This window comes from Balaenoptera borealis (assembly GCF_965194805.1).
Source record: "Balaenoptera borealis genome assembly, chromosome: 2".
Taxonomy (NCBI): Eukaryota; Metazoa; Chordata; class Mammalia; order Artiodactyla; family Balaenopteridae; genus Balaenoptera; species Balaenoptera borealis.
In genome coordinates this window covers 98,482,303-98,500,723 of record NC_138867.1, presented here as the reverse complement: position 1 = coordinate 98,500,723, position 18,421 = coordinate 98,482,303, and the positions used below count along the sequence as shown (strand labels likewise).

Here is an 18,421-nt window from a genome sequence, read left to right as displayed (position 1 = left end):
GAAATGAAAGAAGAGACATTAGAACTGACAACACAGAAATAAAAAGGATTATAAGAGATTTTATGCCAACAAATTGGATAACCCAGAACAAATGGATAAATTCCTAGAAATGTACAACAGGCCAAAATTAAATCATGAAGAAAGACAGCACCTAAACAGATCCATAACTAGTATGGAGATTGTATCAGTATCTAAAAACCTTCCCATAAATAAAGAAAACCCCAGGACCAGATGGCATCACTATTGAGTTCTACAAAACATTCAAAGAAGAATCCTTTGAATCAAGTCAGTTTTTCTCAAACTCTTCCAAAAAAGTCATACTAGTCTAAGTGAGAGTTACATATAAAATAGTAGTTTCTAAAGTAGCTGATTACCAAGATCATTTGAGAGTCTTTTAAAAGACAGAGATTATGAAATCTCTTCCCCAGAAGTTATGATTCAAGTCAAGGCCTTGACGTCCGTATTTTAAATATCTGACTCTGACGCAGAGTTCGGTTTTCATTGATGTGATTGATCACCTCTTAAGAACTGTTGTCTCTTGCTAGGGGAATGGTGGTCAGGTGCTGACCATATGTGATACTTCAGGTCTTCTTCCTTCATCTTTCTTCTTGTGATCTTCACAACCTTTCCCCATTTTCAAGCTCTACTGAGATATATCTGGATTTACCTAAGAAGAGTCTTTCTGAAAATACTCCTCCAAAATCACTTCTGGGTTTAGGGATGGCTTCCTGGGGTACTTCTTAGACCTTTTTGTTGTCTACCATAGGAATTGACCCTGTTTCTCTAATCCATTGCTGTAGAAAAACTACAGCTCTTTCTTTTCATAACTATCTTTCTCTTGCAGTCTAAAGCCAAATAATATAGAATCTTCTCCTTCCCATACAGTAACTAAATAGGAATGAACACAGTTTTGAGTTTATTGTGTTTCCTTTTTAAGGGTTTTCACTAATAATAACAAGTAGAAAGCAAAGAATGAAACAGAATTCACCAACATTTTAAGGTCAGCTATCCAAGTCATCTTTGAAGTGTAACCGCTAAAACAATCTTCATTCCTCCCCTTTAACTTCAGGGGAATTAGAGATAGCCAGACAAGCCTTCTAGCTAACATTTTGTACTTTAGATTAATGTATCACTACTCTTTAACCTCTTAGATCCCCTTTTGCATACTCATCTTTGATTTTACCATAATTCACATAGGTGGGGGCCAGCAAATATGGCTCTGTGGGCCCTTGGCTTGAACCAGGGAAGAAAGACAATTTATCTTAGCAAAAAACTAGAAGAATGATACAGGTGAACTTATTTGCAAAGCAGAATAGAGACACAGATGTAGAGAAGGGAAGTATGGCTACCAGGGTGGAAGGGGAGCTGGGATGAAGTGGGAGAGTGAGATTGACATATATACACTACTATGTATAAAATAGATAACTAATGAGAACCTACCGTATAGCACAGGGAACTCTGCTCAGTGCTCTCTGGTGACTTAAATGGGAAGGAAATCAAAAAAAGAGGGGATATATGTATACATGTAGCTGATTCACTTTTCTATACAGCAGAAACTAACACAACATTGTAAAGCAAATATACTCCAATACAAATTAATTTTAAAAAAAACAAACAAAAAAACCCCCACCAAAGTGGAAATCTTAGCATCATTGTTCTTATGTGGTGCCAGAATCATTTTGGGTGATCTCAGGTTAAGTGGGTAATCACTTCCAAGTTATCATGGTTCTCACATAGTGGAGGGATTTCACTTAATGCACTTTTGGAGTTAACTTAATGCACAATACAGGATTTTTTGAGGTGATTCCTAGATAATAATTTCCTCTTTCCTACATTTTCTGGTAATCAGTGTCAAGCCTCACATTCTCTATTGGTGTTTGATTTTTTGTTAGGGATAAGTAGGAGGCTTGAATAGGAAATATTAGAAACTACTCACATAAACATAGTGCTTTACATAAATAGAAAATTTCAAGGTAGGCTGGTTGATTATGTTTGTCATGTGTTAAAATAATTATTGCATGTAAACAAAGCAACCAATTTAAAATACTTATCCTCAAAGACCCTCTTCCTTCCTTCAATTTTTTTCTCTCTCTCAGTTCTTTTGAGTTTTGAGGGTTCTTATTTTGGGAAGGAATTAAAGGAGAGTTCTGGGAAGGTGCTGTAGAGAAAATGTCTGCACAACGATGTGGCTACCAGTTATGAAAATTTGGCATCTCCAAATGAAATGCTCCATAATATGCAGAATATAAAAGTATTTCCAAAGGAGCTTGTGATTTATCAACATAAGATATTTTCCAAGTTATATAAGTTTTAAAAAGTCATTTACAATGGAAACATCTTGTCATTCTTTGCATTTTATTTTAGTACATCTTAGATACTGTGATTTATGATACACAATGTATTTCTATAAGATAATGATGTTTATGCAGTATATATGAGTTCCTGTTTTAATTGTCTGGCACAGGATTCATGTGTATGTACAGTAATTTTTTATGCTGTGGGGAATTAGAGAAGTCTCATCCTTTGAAAACTGGTGTGCTTGCTGGTGCCTCTCGCCTGTGTGCCCCATAGGCACTCTCTAAACACCGGAAGAGTGATTACGTGTACAACTTCCTTTGAGTTGTCCGTTTTGTTTTGTTTTAGATCTCAGGCTGAGGAACCTGTTGTTGCTTACACCAAGGTGCCATTACCTCCGCAATGACTCAGCAACCCTGCACAGCATGAGGTACTGTGACTTTTTTTTATTCTGCTCACATGTTGGGATATAAGAATGTTTTTCTGTAGAGAGATTGCATTATTCCAGACCAAGCCCTCAAGTGCTTTTGAAATGATACCATTGTTGATACTTGGGAGAAGTAAAAGCACAGCCACAAGGTGCAGTCCCCCAGAGAACGTCTTGTTGCCCCACATGTTCCTCTTTTAGGTGAATGTATTTATGACTTTCCTTTAAGAGCAGGATTCAGGAAGGTCATCAGTGGTCTAAGATATCAGGATTAGAAGTGTTGTCCAATCATTTGATTCTGAGAATTAAGCAAATATGATGGTGATTGACTTTTTCAAGAAATTAAGCATGATGTCATTGGGTAGAACTGGGCCACAGAACCATAAAGAAGAGAGAATGGCCCACTTGTTCTGTACACTTTAATTTAGTTCTTGGAGTTGATACTTTTTTCTTCCTGTCTTGCTTGTCAGTTTAGTAAAGTAGGCATTGGCTTCGTTAATTCAATTTGTTTCCTCAATATTTACTAGTGCCTTGTTTTGTTCTCCTAAGGTGGCAAATTTCTTGTTGCAGTTTTTAAATGTCTCATCAATAAAAAGTACTTTGGGATGTAAATTGGCTTTGGCTGGGAGTTGCCTCATCAGTAAAAATTGGTTTTGGACACAAATATGGCTTGGCTGTGATTTGGCTCAAGTATGAAATTTGCATTATTTTAGAAAATTGTTGTTCTACCATGAGATACTACATTTATAAAACTACCAATAAAATGTTCAATTCTATTCAATTCAATTAAATATATGATTGACATTAATATGTGCCCAACTTGTATAAAATTTCAAATTTAGTATATGTGTAAAAGGCATGAATTACTTTGGAAAAACCAAATATATGGTTGGTATGCTTAAGGTTATATATGCTTAATGATTAGAGGACTACATAATAGAGAGTAGTGTTAGTTATCAAAACTATCAAACCAACATGTTCATTGATTCTAATTTTTGCTTACTTTCTGAGACTTGAGTTGTGATATGTATTTGTTGTATATACTTAATGCCGAACATCTTCCTTTTCGTCCCTGTTCTTAACCACTGACCAGCTGTTTGAAAACTTACGGCTAGTTTTCTAACTGGTTGGTGTCTTGTAATATGCTGGTGATAATGACAATAAATTCTATGGAATGGAAGCTGAAACAGTGAAAACTACATAATTATTAGGCAGAAAATATTGAAGGAGGGTTTGCAGAAGAACCCTGGGCATGAGATACAAAGACGGTTGTGACAGGGCAGAGGAGTCAGAAGCTACTCCAGGCAGGAATAGGAGCAAGAACAAAAGCCTTCAGTGTTGGGTGAGCATGATATGATCGGAAGGTGTCGAGATGGATTACCTGCAATAGAAGGTGACTCCATAGGAGTCATGGAGACAATTCATAGGCAAAGAAGGTCCTGATAATAGAAAATGGGCTTGGGCTTTTGGGATCGGGTGTTGGAAAAGTTTGATAGGTTATGAGAAGCCTCTGTACAGACTCTGAACAGGGAAGCAGAACTATGAATCAGTTTTTCTACCTCTGTTGGTCACTTGGAAATCAGGAGGAAGTTTCTGGGAGAGGTATCTGGATACAAGAAAAGGTAAGAGAAAGAAGATATATTGGGGTTCATATACACATTTGGGAGAAGAATGAGCATCAGGGAAGATGGAAAAAGCTGTAAGGTCTATCTCAGATCAGACAGCTTTTGAACAGTGGGCACGTGTGGCATAAACCCTTGGTAGAGAACACTGTAAATATTGAAGTAAAGGGGCAAGTATATGAAAACGATACTGGGCTGAACATTCAGATAACTATAGCTGATAGATGTATGCAAAATTAAAAAGAAAAGGTGATAAAGGAGCAAACAGGAAGAACAAGATGTTATTTTAGTTCAGACATGAACATAAAGGAAGGACAACATCCTTGAAGACAAACATTATAACTTATTCCTTTTATAAAATCACAAATAATACTTTGAACCTGACATCACTCTATATGTACTTGTTAAATCATGAATAAATGAATGAAAGAAGCCTTATCATTAGCAGCTGATTAAAGTAGAATTGAAACAAAAGTGGCTCCCAGGTTTTGAGATGGAATGACTAAAGGGTGGGATGCATTTGAAGTGGAGTGGTGTAGTAGGGAGAATAATGGCCCTCAGAGATGTTTATATACTTGTTCTGCATCCTGTGAATATGTGAGGTTATATGGCAAAGGGGAATTAAGGTTGCAGATGGAATTTAGGTTGCTAATCAGCTGCCCTTAAAATAGGGAGATTATTTCGGATAATCTAGGTTAGCCCAATGTACTCATAAGTGTCCTTAAAATGTGGAAGAGAGAAGCAGACGTTTCCATGTCAGAGTGATGCCATGTAAGCCAGACTTGACTGGCCATTGCTGGCTTTGAAAATGAAAGGAGCCAAGGAGTGTGGGCAGTTTCTAGAATCTGGAAAAAACAAAGAAATAAGTTCTACTCTAAAGCCTCCAGAGGTAAACCAGCCCTACTGATATGTTGATTTTAGCCCAGTGAGACCCGTTTCAGACTTCTGACCTCTAGAATTATAAGAGAATACACTACGCTTAATATGTTACGGTAACAATAGGAAATTAATGTAAGTTGTCAGGGGAAAATGTGTCAGGATTTAGTAGTGGGGAAAGCACTAGTTTTGACATTTGGAATAATGACTCTATGATTATCTAGCTGGAGAGTCTTGGGGAAATTGCTTATATTCTTTGGGTATGAGTTTCCTTGTTAATTATTACCTTGACATCCAACAAAACTTGTTCTTGATTGTATTGCTGCCTCTCTGACTGGTCTTTCTCTGACTTCTGCTTTCTATCTCTTGACTACTCTTCAACTGCTCATGGTCTCCAGTATTTGGACTTCCTCGTTTCTGATTTCCTTTTTTTTTTTTTTTTAGAAATTCACGTTCTTTTATTTATTTATTTATTTATTTATTTATTTATTTATTTATTTATGACTATGTTGAGTCTTCGTTTCTGTGCGAGGGCTTTCTCTAGTTGCGGCAAGTGGGGACCACTCTTCATCGCGGTGCGCGGGCCTCTCACCATCGCGGCCTCTCTTGTTGCGGAGCACAGGCTCCAGACGCGCAGGCTCAGTAATTGTGGCTCACGGGCCCAGTTGCTCCGTGGCATGTGGGATCTTCCCAGACCAGGGCTCGAACCCGTGTCCCCTGCATTGGCAGGCAGATTCTCAACCACTGCGCCACCAGGGAAGCCCTCTGATTTCCTTTTTAATAATTTGATTCTTATACTCCAGTAGTTCCAATTGTCACATACTTTCCCAAACGAGAAGCCCATTTATCTACTCAACACCCAATCTTCTTTTTTTTTCAAAATACTTCCGTATTTCCAAATGGCTCCCTGGCACCATTAGAAGTTCAACTTGTCTGTAAAAAAATTTACCATGTTCTCTTTTCCCCCAAATTCCTTTTAAACATTTCATTTCCATTTAAACAAATGCCTTTTAAGTATCTAAAACATCAATGCTTTAATCTTTTTGGAGAGTTAAATTGCATACTTTTATTCTTTCTCATAATCCTCATCGAAAAGAAGAAGGCTAGAAAGGAAATTAACATTTATTGAACACTCAGTATGTGTCAGATATTGAAATAGATCTTATACTTGAAATGGGGATTTTAAAAAAATGTTAAACTGATTTACCAAGCTTCACTGTGTTTTTCCAAGCATTTAAACCAAGTCATTCATCACTTCTGGAGGATAGAAGATGCCATATAGAACAGGGATTGGTAAACTTTATCTGTGGAAGACCCATTAAGCTTTTTGAGCCAAATATCATTTTTGTCTCATATTCTTCTTTGGCTTTTGGTTTCTTTGGTCATTTGTTTTTTAGCAACATCTTTTATTTATTTATTTTTAAAATTTTATTGAAGTATAGTTGATTTACACTGTTGTGTTAATTTCTGCTATACAGCAAAGTGATTGAGTTATACATATAATTATTTTTCATATTATTTTCCATTATGGTTTATCACAGGATATTGAATATAATTCCCTGTGCTATACAGTAAGACCTTGTTGTTTATCCATCCTATATATAATAGCTTTAGCAACATCTTGTAAATGTAAAATCTATTCTTAGCCCATGGACCATTCAAAAACAGACTCAGTTTGGCCCAGGGACTGGATTTGGCTTGCATACTGTAGTTTGCCAACTACAATAAATAGGGCAATGCTGAGTTTTATCATAGTGAGAAAATATCCTTGCAACCCAGGTTTAGTTGAGACAGAAAAGCATTTTTTTCCCCTTCTAATTTCATTTCATCTATCAAGAAGTAGTTCTGGGGAAACTGGATTATTTTTACTGTTCCCTATAGCACAGAAGAATGGATTTAAGGGATATTCCTAAAAGACAAGATAGGGAAGTAGAAAGACCTTCTGGAGCTGAGAGGTAAAGCCAAAGAAAAAGAAAGTGGGAGAAACGCAAGTGGTTGGACATTAGTGCTCTTGCATTTTTTCGAACTCCTAAGTCAAATCACAAGGGTAGGGGTAACAAATATCTAGTAAGGTTTGGAGGGGAAGATTCCAGAAGACAGGGAGTTATTATGTTCTCCCAATGTATAGGCCAAGAAAATTATAGCTCATTAAAGAGATACCTTATCCCAAATTGTTTAAATGCTGTAGAGCAACTTTGGTAGAAGGTGGTGGTCGACATGGCCTGAGTATCTCTTCTGACATACTTAGTTGCTGATGGCTTCTGGAGATTTACAAGTATCGTAATGCCCTGGAAGCAAGAAGCTACAGTACTGAAAGGACTGGTGGGTAAGAAGAAGCCTGGTGTTTAAGACAAGGCAGTTTCAAAGCTTCATAATCGTGGAATCTGTAAGGGACTACAAACTTCAAAAGCAGATACAATTTTGATGACCAGATAGACAAATTTAGCAGTAGAGTATCCAGGGACAAGACCAGAGGGACTGTCTCCCAGTGAGTATCAGTAGAACAGTGTGGTGGACATTACTACTTCTCAAGATTCAGTCAAGCAGTAATGGAATACAAATGGCCAAAATTTTCTGATACTCCTCCCATCATACAGTGGGGATTATACCACCATCCCCTTGAATCAGGTCAGGTTCTGTGAATGCTCTGACCAACATAATGTGATGGAAATAACATTGTGCCAGTTTTCATAACTAGGCCTTCAGGGGCAGGCACATTTTTCTTCCTGTCTCTTGAAACACTTGCTCTTGGGACACACCCTCTGGGAATCTCCAAACTCATTGTTTTGAGAAGCCCAAACCACAGGAGGAAGCTTCATGCAGGCATTCAGGTCAACAGCCTCAGCTGAGCTGCCAGTCACATCCAGTGATATGAGAGAGCCAGGTTGGATGCCTAACCCAACTGATACCTTAGAGATATCTGTAACCTCAGCTGATTTCAGATTGCTTCTGTATAAGAAATCTCAAGTGATAACCCTCCAACAGAGCCCAGTTAATCACAGAGCCATGAGAGACAGTACACCGACACAATAGATAATTGAAAGACAGGCAAAGAACACTTCATCACTACATGGAGAAGAGCTCTCCAGGTGAATCTCCCAACCCAGGAGTGGATTTGTTATGAGTGAGAAGTAGCCTTTCATATATGAAGCCACTTAGATTTCACGGTTAATTTTTACTACAGCTAAACATATGGTTTTTCAAAAAAAAATGTGGGTTTTGGAGCTCAGCAGTTATCAAAGTATGGTTTGCAGAACTGGGAATCCCTGAGATCCTTTTAGGCAATCTACAAGGTCAGACTATTTTTATATAATTCTAAGATATATTTTGATGTTTGCATCATGGTGCAAAAGCAATAAAGGTCAAAACTGCTGGTGCATTAACATAAATCTGGATGGTGGCATCAAACCTAAACTCCATGAATATTTTGTTTTACATGACAAAAGGGACTTTGCAAGTATAATTAAAGTTATTGGCCTTAAGATAGGGAGATTATCCTGGATCTTCCTGGTGGGGTCAATCTAATTACACAAGCCTTTCAAGCAGGGAAATTTTTCTACCTAGAAGCAAAAGAAATGTGGCAGAAGAGGAGGTCAGAGAGATTCAGAGTATGAGTATGTAACATGCCATTTCATGTTTGAAGATGGAAAGAGCAGCATGGCTGGCAATTCAGGAAGCTCCTTCCTGGCTGACAGGGCTCTGAGGAACCAGGGATCATAGCCTATAAGCACAGGGAACTAAGTTCTGCCAGCATCTTGACCTGAATGACCCTGGCAGCAGATTCTCCCCCAGAGCCTCCAAATAAAAGACCAGGCTTGCCAGTGCCTTGATTTTACACTTGTGAGACCCAGAGCTAAGAACCAGCTAAGTCCAAGTGGACTTCTGAACAACAAAACTGTGAGGTCATAAACTAGTGGTAATTTATTATGGCAACAATAGAAAACTAATACATTTGAAAAACTTCTGTTACCTTAAGCTTGATAGACATTTCTCATGAGATCAGTGGTGATATTAATAAATGTTTTGGGACTTTGTAGAATGAAATGTGTCAACCATATGGAAGATCTGCATAACTATTCAACCAGTATTTTCCAAGAGATGTTACAAAATCATGCATGAGTGGAAGAGCTATTCAAATTGGGAGGTAAACTTGAGTATAAAAAGAGCACAAATAATTCATTGATATGGTTTCAGATTACTTAGGTACTATTTACTTTTAAGATGCTTTCACTTGTTGAGTTGGATTTTGTTGTAGTTTCAAACAATATCCACAGTTATATGAAAAGGCTATTAGAATACTCCTTTCTTTTCTAATAAATATGTGTATGAGGCAGGATTTTCTTCAAATATTTCAACTAAACATATCTCAGCAGATTGATTGAAGTATTTATGAAAATCCAAGTATCTTCTATTAAGTCAGATAGCCAGACATTAGATTTGTAAAATGTAAAGAAATGCCATTCTTACCACAGATTTTTTTGAAAATTTTATTTTTTATAAGAATATTATTTGTGTTAATATATGATGAATTTTTATTGTTATTTTAAAATTAATGTGCATTTAACATTTTTCTGTTTTGATTACTAACGTGGTAAATTGAAAGAGATGACCCACATAAACATATAAATAATGCATCCCAGGTAAACAAAAACTTTTTGGGTTTATTATTTTTTTTAATTGAAGTATAATTGATATACAATATTATATGTTACAGGTGTACAATATAGTGATCACAATTTTTAAAGGTTACACTCCATTTATAGTTATTATAAAATATTGGCTGTATTCCCTGTGTTGTACAGTACACCCTTGTAGCTTATCTTATGCATAATAGTTTGTACCTCTTAATCGCCTACCCCTATATTGCCCATCTTCCCCATCCCTCTCCCCACTGGTAACCACTAATTTGTTCTCTATATCTGTAAGTCTGTTTCCTTTTTTGTTATGTTGACTAGTTTGTTTGGGTTTCTTAATAGTTTTAATGTGAAAGGATCCTGAGATCAAGACATTTGAGAAACAATGCCTTCATCAATCCCCACAAATAAGGATTGCACATGAACCAGAGAGCCCTCATCCTGGGTCTTTAAGAGGAGATGAGCTCTCTCTTCTTCTATCTGTACCTGAAGCATTTTGAAAAAGAGGAAAGAGAGGAAAGATGCTTTGAGAAGGTGAAGCAGTCTTGGTTTTGAATTTGAGCTTTGAACTGACCAAAAAAGTAAGCCCGAAACAGTCTGTTTTAACCAGAAGAAACCAAGTTGTTTTCCATCGGCCAGGTTAAGTTTACCTAGCTTGCACCCTCACTCCTTTGGTTATCAGCAAAAACAGAATCCAGAACATAATAAAATCAATTTTAAATTGTACTTTACCTCCATTTTATAAATGATAAAATTGAGAGAAAGTATTAATGGCACTTATTGCATAAATAGCTCCCCATTGCCTTCTGAGCGGTGTATAGCTCCCTGTGTGGACACTGCCTAGTGTGGCCAGTTTCTTGGCAGTGTTATCTGCCACCAGAATTTTACATCCTGTGTGCTTTAGGGAAATCTGGTGACTTTATGCTTCCTGAATACAACAGCTTTCTTTCCTCCCAAGCCCTGTGCATTTCTTTTCTGTCTTTAGAATGTCCTTTTCCTTCTTATACACCTGGGGATCTTATATTTTAAAAAGACAATTCTTATGTCACCTCTTGTGTGAAGCCTACTTTGATTAACTCCCCTAAGATCTCTACCAACCATGATTAATTCCTTCCTTCTCTGTCGCCTGTAATATTTCACACCTATTCCTAAATAGAACTATAAAATGTTTAGTGGGGTTTTTTAGGGGGTGAAAAATGTGGTAGCATGCTATTTTCCTGACAAGCTGTAGAATTCTACTTTTCCACTTTTGACTTTCTATTGTACTTTTACTTTTTCTCTGTTCATCCCATCTGGATACTCCATTCATGTTGGCAGCAGAACTTTTAGTCCACCCGAATATGTCCGTTGAGATGCAGTTGTGCAGGAAGCAGAAGACTTACTGTGAAACTTTGGGCAGGGGGACTGTTTATTTGTTGATCATGCCCACTGCATTATAAACCCTTGGAAGACAGGATTCTATCTTAGTGTTCCCAGCATAGTTCTTGGCACATTTAGATGCAATGCTGAGTAAATATGTGGCTAATGAGTACCTGAGTGATAAAATGTTTGAACTGGATAATCTCATTCTTTCGAAAGGGCCTTCCAATTCTTTAGCTCTTCTTCTCTGAACTGCCTTTCTCATTTTCTCCATTGATTTTTCTTTTTATTTCCAATTTTGTTTTATTTTCCTTTGTCTTTTTTGGTATCTAGAATTCTTTCATTGTCTCTGATTTTTTTCCTACATTTTAACACAAATAAATACACAGACTTCTAATTTAAAATGCCTTCAGTTAGCAGCTTTCCATGTAGACCTTCCTATCTCTTATTTTCCCACCAATGTATGTTTGGAAATAAAGAGGAAATTTCACATCACCACCTTAAGTAAAGATGAACAAAGTGCCTTTTGCCATTATATTGAAGGTATATTTTAATTGAAAGAAATTATCAGTGACCCATTCATGGCTTAAATGATTTTATATTGATGATGAAGAGAATCATGACAACCATAACCAAACACAGCCACCAAATATACACTATAACTATAAACACTTAGCAGCATATAATATTTGCTAAGCCTTTAGGAAACCAGGAATATGGTTATTGCATTTACCATCTGGGTCCAATAAACCTTTTTTTTAATTATCTGTCATTTTATGAAAAATTTACAGAAGTAAGAATAAAGAGATAATAAAAATAACTAGAATTGTTAATAATCTAAACATAACAACATTTTTTGTATCAAGAGAACTGTGGTGTACAAACAGATAAAAGGTGAAAGAATACTGTCATGTATACTTTTAGGAAAATAGGATCAACTGGGTTCTTGCTGTGAAATATTATGTGCATGCTTAGGTCCAGGTCCTACTTGCTTTATGACTAACTAGTAGGGAATATATTTTTTCTTTATGTTCTTAGAAAGACATTGTCCACTTAGAAGTTCTTAAGTTTTAAGAAAATTCATCTCAGATTTCACTTATATAAGCAATTTCATTCTCATTATTAAAGTCTAGAGTACTACTCTTTGACTTGTGAAACATCTCCCTTTGTCAGTTTTCTTCCTTTGGTATTTTGGGTGGAAATTCAAAAATTCTGAATTCTCATTTGTGTTCAATAAAAATAAAAAACAAAATACAAAGGGTATCTTCAGTCTTCTTTTATACCTTCTTGAAAGAGGGTATAAAACTTTTGACAAGTAAGAAAATTGAGAAGAACATTATATTACCCTTTGGGCTATTCCATCATGTTTTCTATATTCCTATTTTAGTTATTTTAAACATCAGTGGTGATAAGTGATGCGTAGTGAAGATTAATGATAAAATAATCTCTAGAATGATGAATAATAAAATATATCACAATATAGAAAAATTAAACACTAAAGTTCCACAATATAGCATATATATACAGAGCTCAATGGGTTGATATGATAATGGCAAGACTGAGTATGTTTCTTATGTTTCTGCAAAATGAGTAAAATTTCTCTCTGATACTGGGAAAACCTTAAACAAGAATAAAAGTTATTAAATATTAATTCTCACAAATATTTAGAACTGCTCAAAAAACTCAAAAACTAAAATTTGATCTGATGGATACTGATCATACACTGAGGAGACATTACTCATCTCTGTCCTTCATTTTTCCTGTTCTATTCAGAATAACTAATCTAGGCAGGAAGTTGAGCATGTTGGAAAGGGGCGGGGCACAGAGGCTGCTGGTAGCACATTTTATCACACAGATTATAGGATCATAGAGCCTATAAATGAGGCACTATAGGCAGATTGAAGCCTGGACGAACTTTAGCAGTAATGTGAGCTCCAGATGGCTCTTCATTTCTCATCCTGTTCTCAGTGATCACAACCACAGTAGAGAATTCATACTGAAAATTGAACATTAGGCTGGGAACCTTGCTTATAAGCCTGTTCTACTTCTCAACTCTAAGTGAAGCTTGTAACCAGAATAAGAGTATAGATCTAAAATCTAAATATAGATCTAAGGTCCACTTCCCTTTGGGCAAACATTGGATCAAGAGAGAATTTCTCATTCAAATAACAGAAAGAATTTTAAATTAAAAAAAAAAAACAAACAAAAACAAACTAACCAGCATGGAACCTGCAAAAAAATATTATAGCACAAGAGATATGGAATATAATCCTAAACTGATTTTCAGTATAATGCATGATGATACGGCCTCTACTCAGCAGAAGCAAAAAATTTTTTAAAAGTGATTGTGCAAAATAAAGGAAAATTGCAAGGAGAATTTAAATTGTAGTATAAATAAACTCCTTATCATAGTGGGTAAAGAAGGGATCTGATATTGCAGACAATGAATCCAGGATGTGGATTTCTATTTAAAATAGAAATAAAAGACACATAACTAAGAAAGTAGATGAAAATGCGAAGTGCAGATAATGGCATCCCATCAAAGACTTTTCTTAAAAAGTTCAGAAAAACTACAATGAGGAAAAAATTCAAATCAATAGTGTTCACTACAAGAGAAACTACTGTATACCTAGTTCCTAGATCATGACTGGATTTCTAGTCACTCGATTAATATTTCCTAATGGATGAGTCAAGGAAAGATTAATTGCTGATAACTAAGTGTTGTCAAATGATAGTCTATAACCAAATAGGGCTGGCAGATATATTTTATTTGGCCCATACAATGTCACTCATAAAAAAAAAAAGTTAATCTAACATTTAGATTGTGTAATTTCATATCTTCTCTTGAAAAATTAGACTGGGCATACTTAGTCTCCATTTCCAAATGGCAACTATTTCTTAAGTTTGAGTGGCAGCTGCTCCCTTTAGGTGGGGCCTGCATTTTCTCTTAGGATCCACTTCACTGTTTACATTACTTATCTAGACACTGGAGTTATTGGAGTTTATGACCCCTGCTTTACAACAAAGGAAAAGAATCAGTAAGAGCACATTAAAATGGCTTATAACAATGCAAGTATATTTGAAGAGAGGTCAATGAGTCTAGACACATTCTGGCAAAACAATTAATTACAAAGATCAAAAAAAATTTTTTGCAAGCATCTGTGCTAAAAATATGGTTTCCCTAACAAATAAGTCAGAATGAATTCAGAGTTTTACTCTTTAGCAACAAATATGACACAACATTGGAGAAATAACTACAAACTTTCAAGAGAAAATTTTACAATTTGTAAAGTTTATACTGAAATTATTTTTCTGAATGCAACATTTTGTAGGGGGAAGAAAGCATTAAAAACACATTACCAACATGTTCTTGAAAAAAAAATATATATATATATACATACATTCTACAGTCAGGTAAAGCTCAAGAATTGTGAATGTTTTGATTAATAGGATGGAGATGAGCTCTGAAGCTATTTAAACATAGAATTGCCCAAATAATTATTGTATGTATGGCCATGACAATAAATAGTAGTGTCAAAGTAATTTCAAAAACTGGAAATAACAACAAAAACACATATGCCAAACTCCAAACCCCATACTAACAAAGGTTAAAAAATAGACATGTCATCAAAGGGCAGTGAAAACATGCTGAGTTATTAGATTTATATAAAAAGAAGAGATTCAACAGATACCAATTAGTTCATGACTTTGATAATCAGGTAAATTCAGGTTAAAGGATGCTTTTGAAAAATTTAAAGCTGAATAGTATATACAAAACAGTAAGTAAACAAAACAACACATAACAATATAACAGTAATGACCTTGCCATACCCAAATGGGAACATAAAATTCACCAGAAGAGAAATATAACCATCTATAACCACAAAGCATCTGCTGCAATAATGACAACAGTTACCATTTATTGAGTTCAAGATTTATTGTTGGATGCTGCAAATTGGGTACCTACTTTGTACTAATTGGTCCACTTCTATTGACTAACCCATTGAATTCACAACAGAGTCATACTGATGTAGATGTTATTACTCACACCTTTAATATGAAGAAACAGAATTTGGGCAATCTGAAACAATTCATCCATCTAGTACTGGATAACATGAGAATTCAATCCCTAGAAACATCAGACTACTTTTCCCACTAAGTGACAATCTAATTCACTAGGGATGACTAGTAAGCAAACTCAGACTAACTGCAGGCAGTGACAAATAGAGGACTTAACCCAAACTGAGGCAGCAAATGTTTTCAAGTGACATTTCCAAAAGATTTTTGAAATTGCTTTCGTAAGAAAAATAAAAAGGAATTTTGTTAGAATCATTTATACATATTTTAAAGTCTAGTATTTTTCTTTTTAAAAACATGTCAGTGAGTGTGTGTTTGGGGAGTGAGGACTATAATCACTTCAGTGCTTAGGACATGAAAAAAATGTTTACCTAGATCGATGTTCCCCGAGTTGTGGTCTGCACATCATTTATGTTCTAATCTCTAAGAGGGAGTGATAAAAATATAGGGTGCACCCAGCCCTACTTTAGGCCTCTTTTTTTTTTTTAATGTCTTTTTTTCATATGAATGTGTGCCTGTCCCATCAACTGGAATATTAGCTCCCTGAGGGAAGATGCTACAGAAGATGGGTTTGTTTATTTATTTATGGCTGTGTTGGGTCTTTGCTTCTGTGAGAGGGCTCTCTCCAGTTGCGGCAAGTGGGGACCACTCTTCATCGCGGTGTGCGGGCCTCTCACTATCGCGGCCTCTCCTGTTGAGGAGCACAGGCTCCAGACGCGCAGGCTCAGCAATTGTGGCTCACGGGCCCAGCCGCTCCATGGCATGTGGGATCTTCCCAGACCAGGGCTCGAACCCGTGTCCCCTGCATTGGTAGGCAGACTCTCAACCACCGTGCCACCAGGGAAGCCCCCCTTAGGCCTCTTGAATTGAAATTTCTCATGGTGAGACCTAAAAGGCTAAGGGTTTAACATGCTCCCCAGGTGCCTTTAAAGCACACTGGAATGTAAAGACAAGTATTTAGATAAAATCTAGATGAAGCTAGACTTTTTCTGGCTGGGTATCACTTATTCTAGGTTTTCTGTTACCCTTTTTGGTAGGCAGCATCTAAAGTAGCACCCAACTGATCTTCTCTCCTGGTAGTCACTCCCCCGTGTAGTCCTTGTGTAGTCTCCTTCCTCAGTGTCAGCTGGACCTTGCTTCTACTGAATAGAATGTGACAAAGTGATGGGACTTCACTTCTAAGGTTAAGTTACAAAGAGACAATATGCAGCTCAGGCCTTGGGTGTGCTCTCTCTCCCTTTCCCTTATAGACATCTCACCATCGGGAGGCCAGCTGCCATGTTGTGAGGCTGACCTCAGGAGAGGCCCAAGAGAGTGGGTTTGGAATCAGATCCTTCAGCCCCAGGCGAGCCTTGAGATGGGGGTAGCCCCTGCTGACAGCTTGACTGCCACATCATCATGAGGACCTTAAACCAGCTGCACTGTGCCCTGACTCCTGACCCATAGAAACTATGAGATACTAAATACATTCTGTAAGCTGCTAAATTCCGGGGTAATTTGCTACACAATATATAATGCTCCTTTAAGGCATAAAACACATAGGATTGTTCATTAGCATTCTTACGATCCCAGCTGTCTATACATTCCTCTCTTTAGACTGTTATTTCCCTAGCTTCTCCTCTCATGGCCTCTTCAGGATCCCCATGACCTAGTTTCCTTGCCATCTAATGATCTTTGACTCAGATTTATACATTCAACCAGTCCAATTCCTAGATTAGGTCAGCCTGGACAGTAAACCTGGTCTCTCAACTTAGAGATCCAGGTAGACTGGAACACGTTGCTGCTATTTACCTCATTTATGAACATCATTATTAAATTCAACAGCAAACGTCTCCATTTAACTATATCCCAAGGGACCTTAGAAAGATGTCAACATAGCAGTCTCCTTTCAAGAGTTTGAGTTGCTCAGGCCAACTAAGTTTATAGGATTAGAAATTATTTGAGGGTTATTCACATAGAGCTGATAGTTAAATCCGAAAGAAAAGACGTGAGAATGTAGAGGCTAAAAAATGTTTGATGTAGTGTGTGTGTGTGTGTGTGTGTGTGTGTGTGTGTGTGTGTGTTAGAGAGGTTTAATAGTTTTTGTAAATCTAGTCTTTTTGTCACCTAACCATTCTATAACATTTGCTAACATCACCTAATTTGTAACAAACATGCATGTGAACTTGATTTAGAAAAGCTTTATTACCACTAACTTACTTACTTTCCTAGGACATTGAAGAATTTCTTTGGGTACCCAAACACCTAAGGTCATTGCCTAAGAGTGAATCTGTTGAAATGGCAATAAGATGATGTAGAGGGCATGGTACTATCCTCTAAATTTTCCTTAAATCCGCTGAGCTGTGAAGACTGGGTCTAATGTACTCTATTGTGGCTTGAACCTCTGCAGGGAGTATGTGATTCACAGTGTTGTGAAACAATGCTGACAGGGACTCTGGCCAAGAACCTCCCTGTAGTGTATGGTAGCTAGACAATGACTTTGTCTGCTGATGCCAAATCAACTGATATGCTCTGTCAAAACTACTAGTCAAGCTGTTTATTTGCCATTGGGGAGAGAAAATGACCAGAAGATTGCCTGGATTTTGCAATTTACAACTGCCTCTCCTGGCACCATCAAGACAGACTTACTGCTGGAGCTCTGTACTTCAACCTTTTATTCCCTAAGCTAGTAGTTTGTGTTAACACTGTGGGATTGAAAACATGGGCTGTGAGGTCAGAGTACCTGGGTTAGGATTCTGGCCCCATCACCCACTAGTTCTGTGTCCTTGCCCAGAGTATTTGAATTTTCAGACTCAGTTTCCTCATCTGTAAATGGTTATCAAAATAGTAATTCACTCCTGAGGAGGAGGTAGTGAAAATAAAAGAGGAAAATACATGGAAAAAATTTAAAATACTGGCTGGCACATAGCACTTAATAAATGTTAGCTATTAATATTTTACTATTATAAATATTATTAATAGCTCTTAATTCTGTAAAATTACTCGTAAGTTCAGTGAAAAATCCTTTTTCTAAGCAATCATTTTAAAACTCCACTAATCTTTACTTTCATAGTTAGAATACTGAGCCCTTTTAGGAGACGAGAGTTCTGATCAAAGTTGAAGGCTTTAATTTTTAAAATTTAAAATATTAA

The 18,421-nt window shown here is 36.6% G+C and overlaps 1 protein-coding gene across 2 annotated transcripts in view; it reads left to right on the top strand.

The window, feature by feature from the left end:
• The window catches only part of LOC309622452 (uncharacterized protein), a 665,771-nt gene that overhangs the window by 489,217 nt on the left and 158,133 nt on the right, over positions 1–18,421 (top strand). For both annotated transcript variants that reach the window (XR_014240881.1, XM_082378512.1), the window contains exon 3: positions 2,644–2,725. Coding sequence is in view for 1 of the 2 variants with exons in the window: in XM_082378512.1 (XP_082234638.1) it covers positions 2,644–2,725 (82 nt within the window). In the remaining variant the exon portion in view is untranslated. The remainder of the gene's footprint in view (positions 1–2,643; positions 2,726–18,421) is intronic.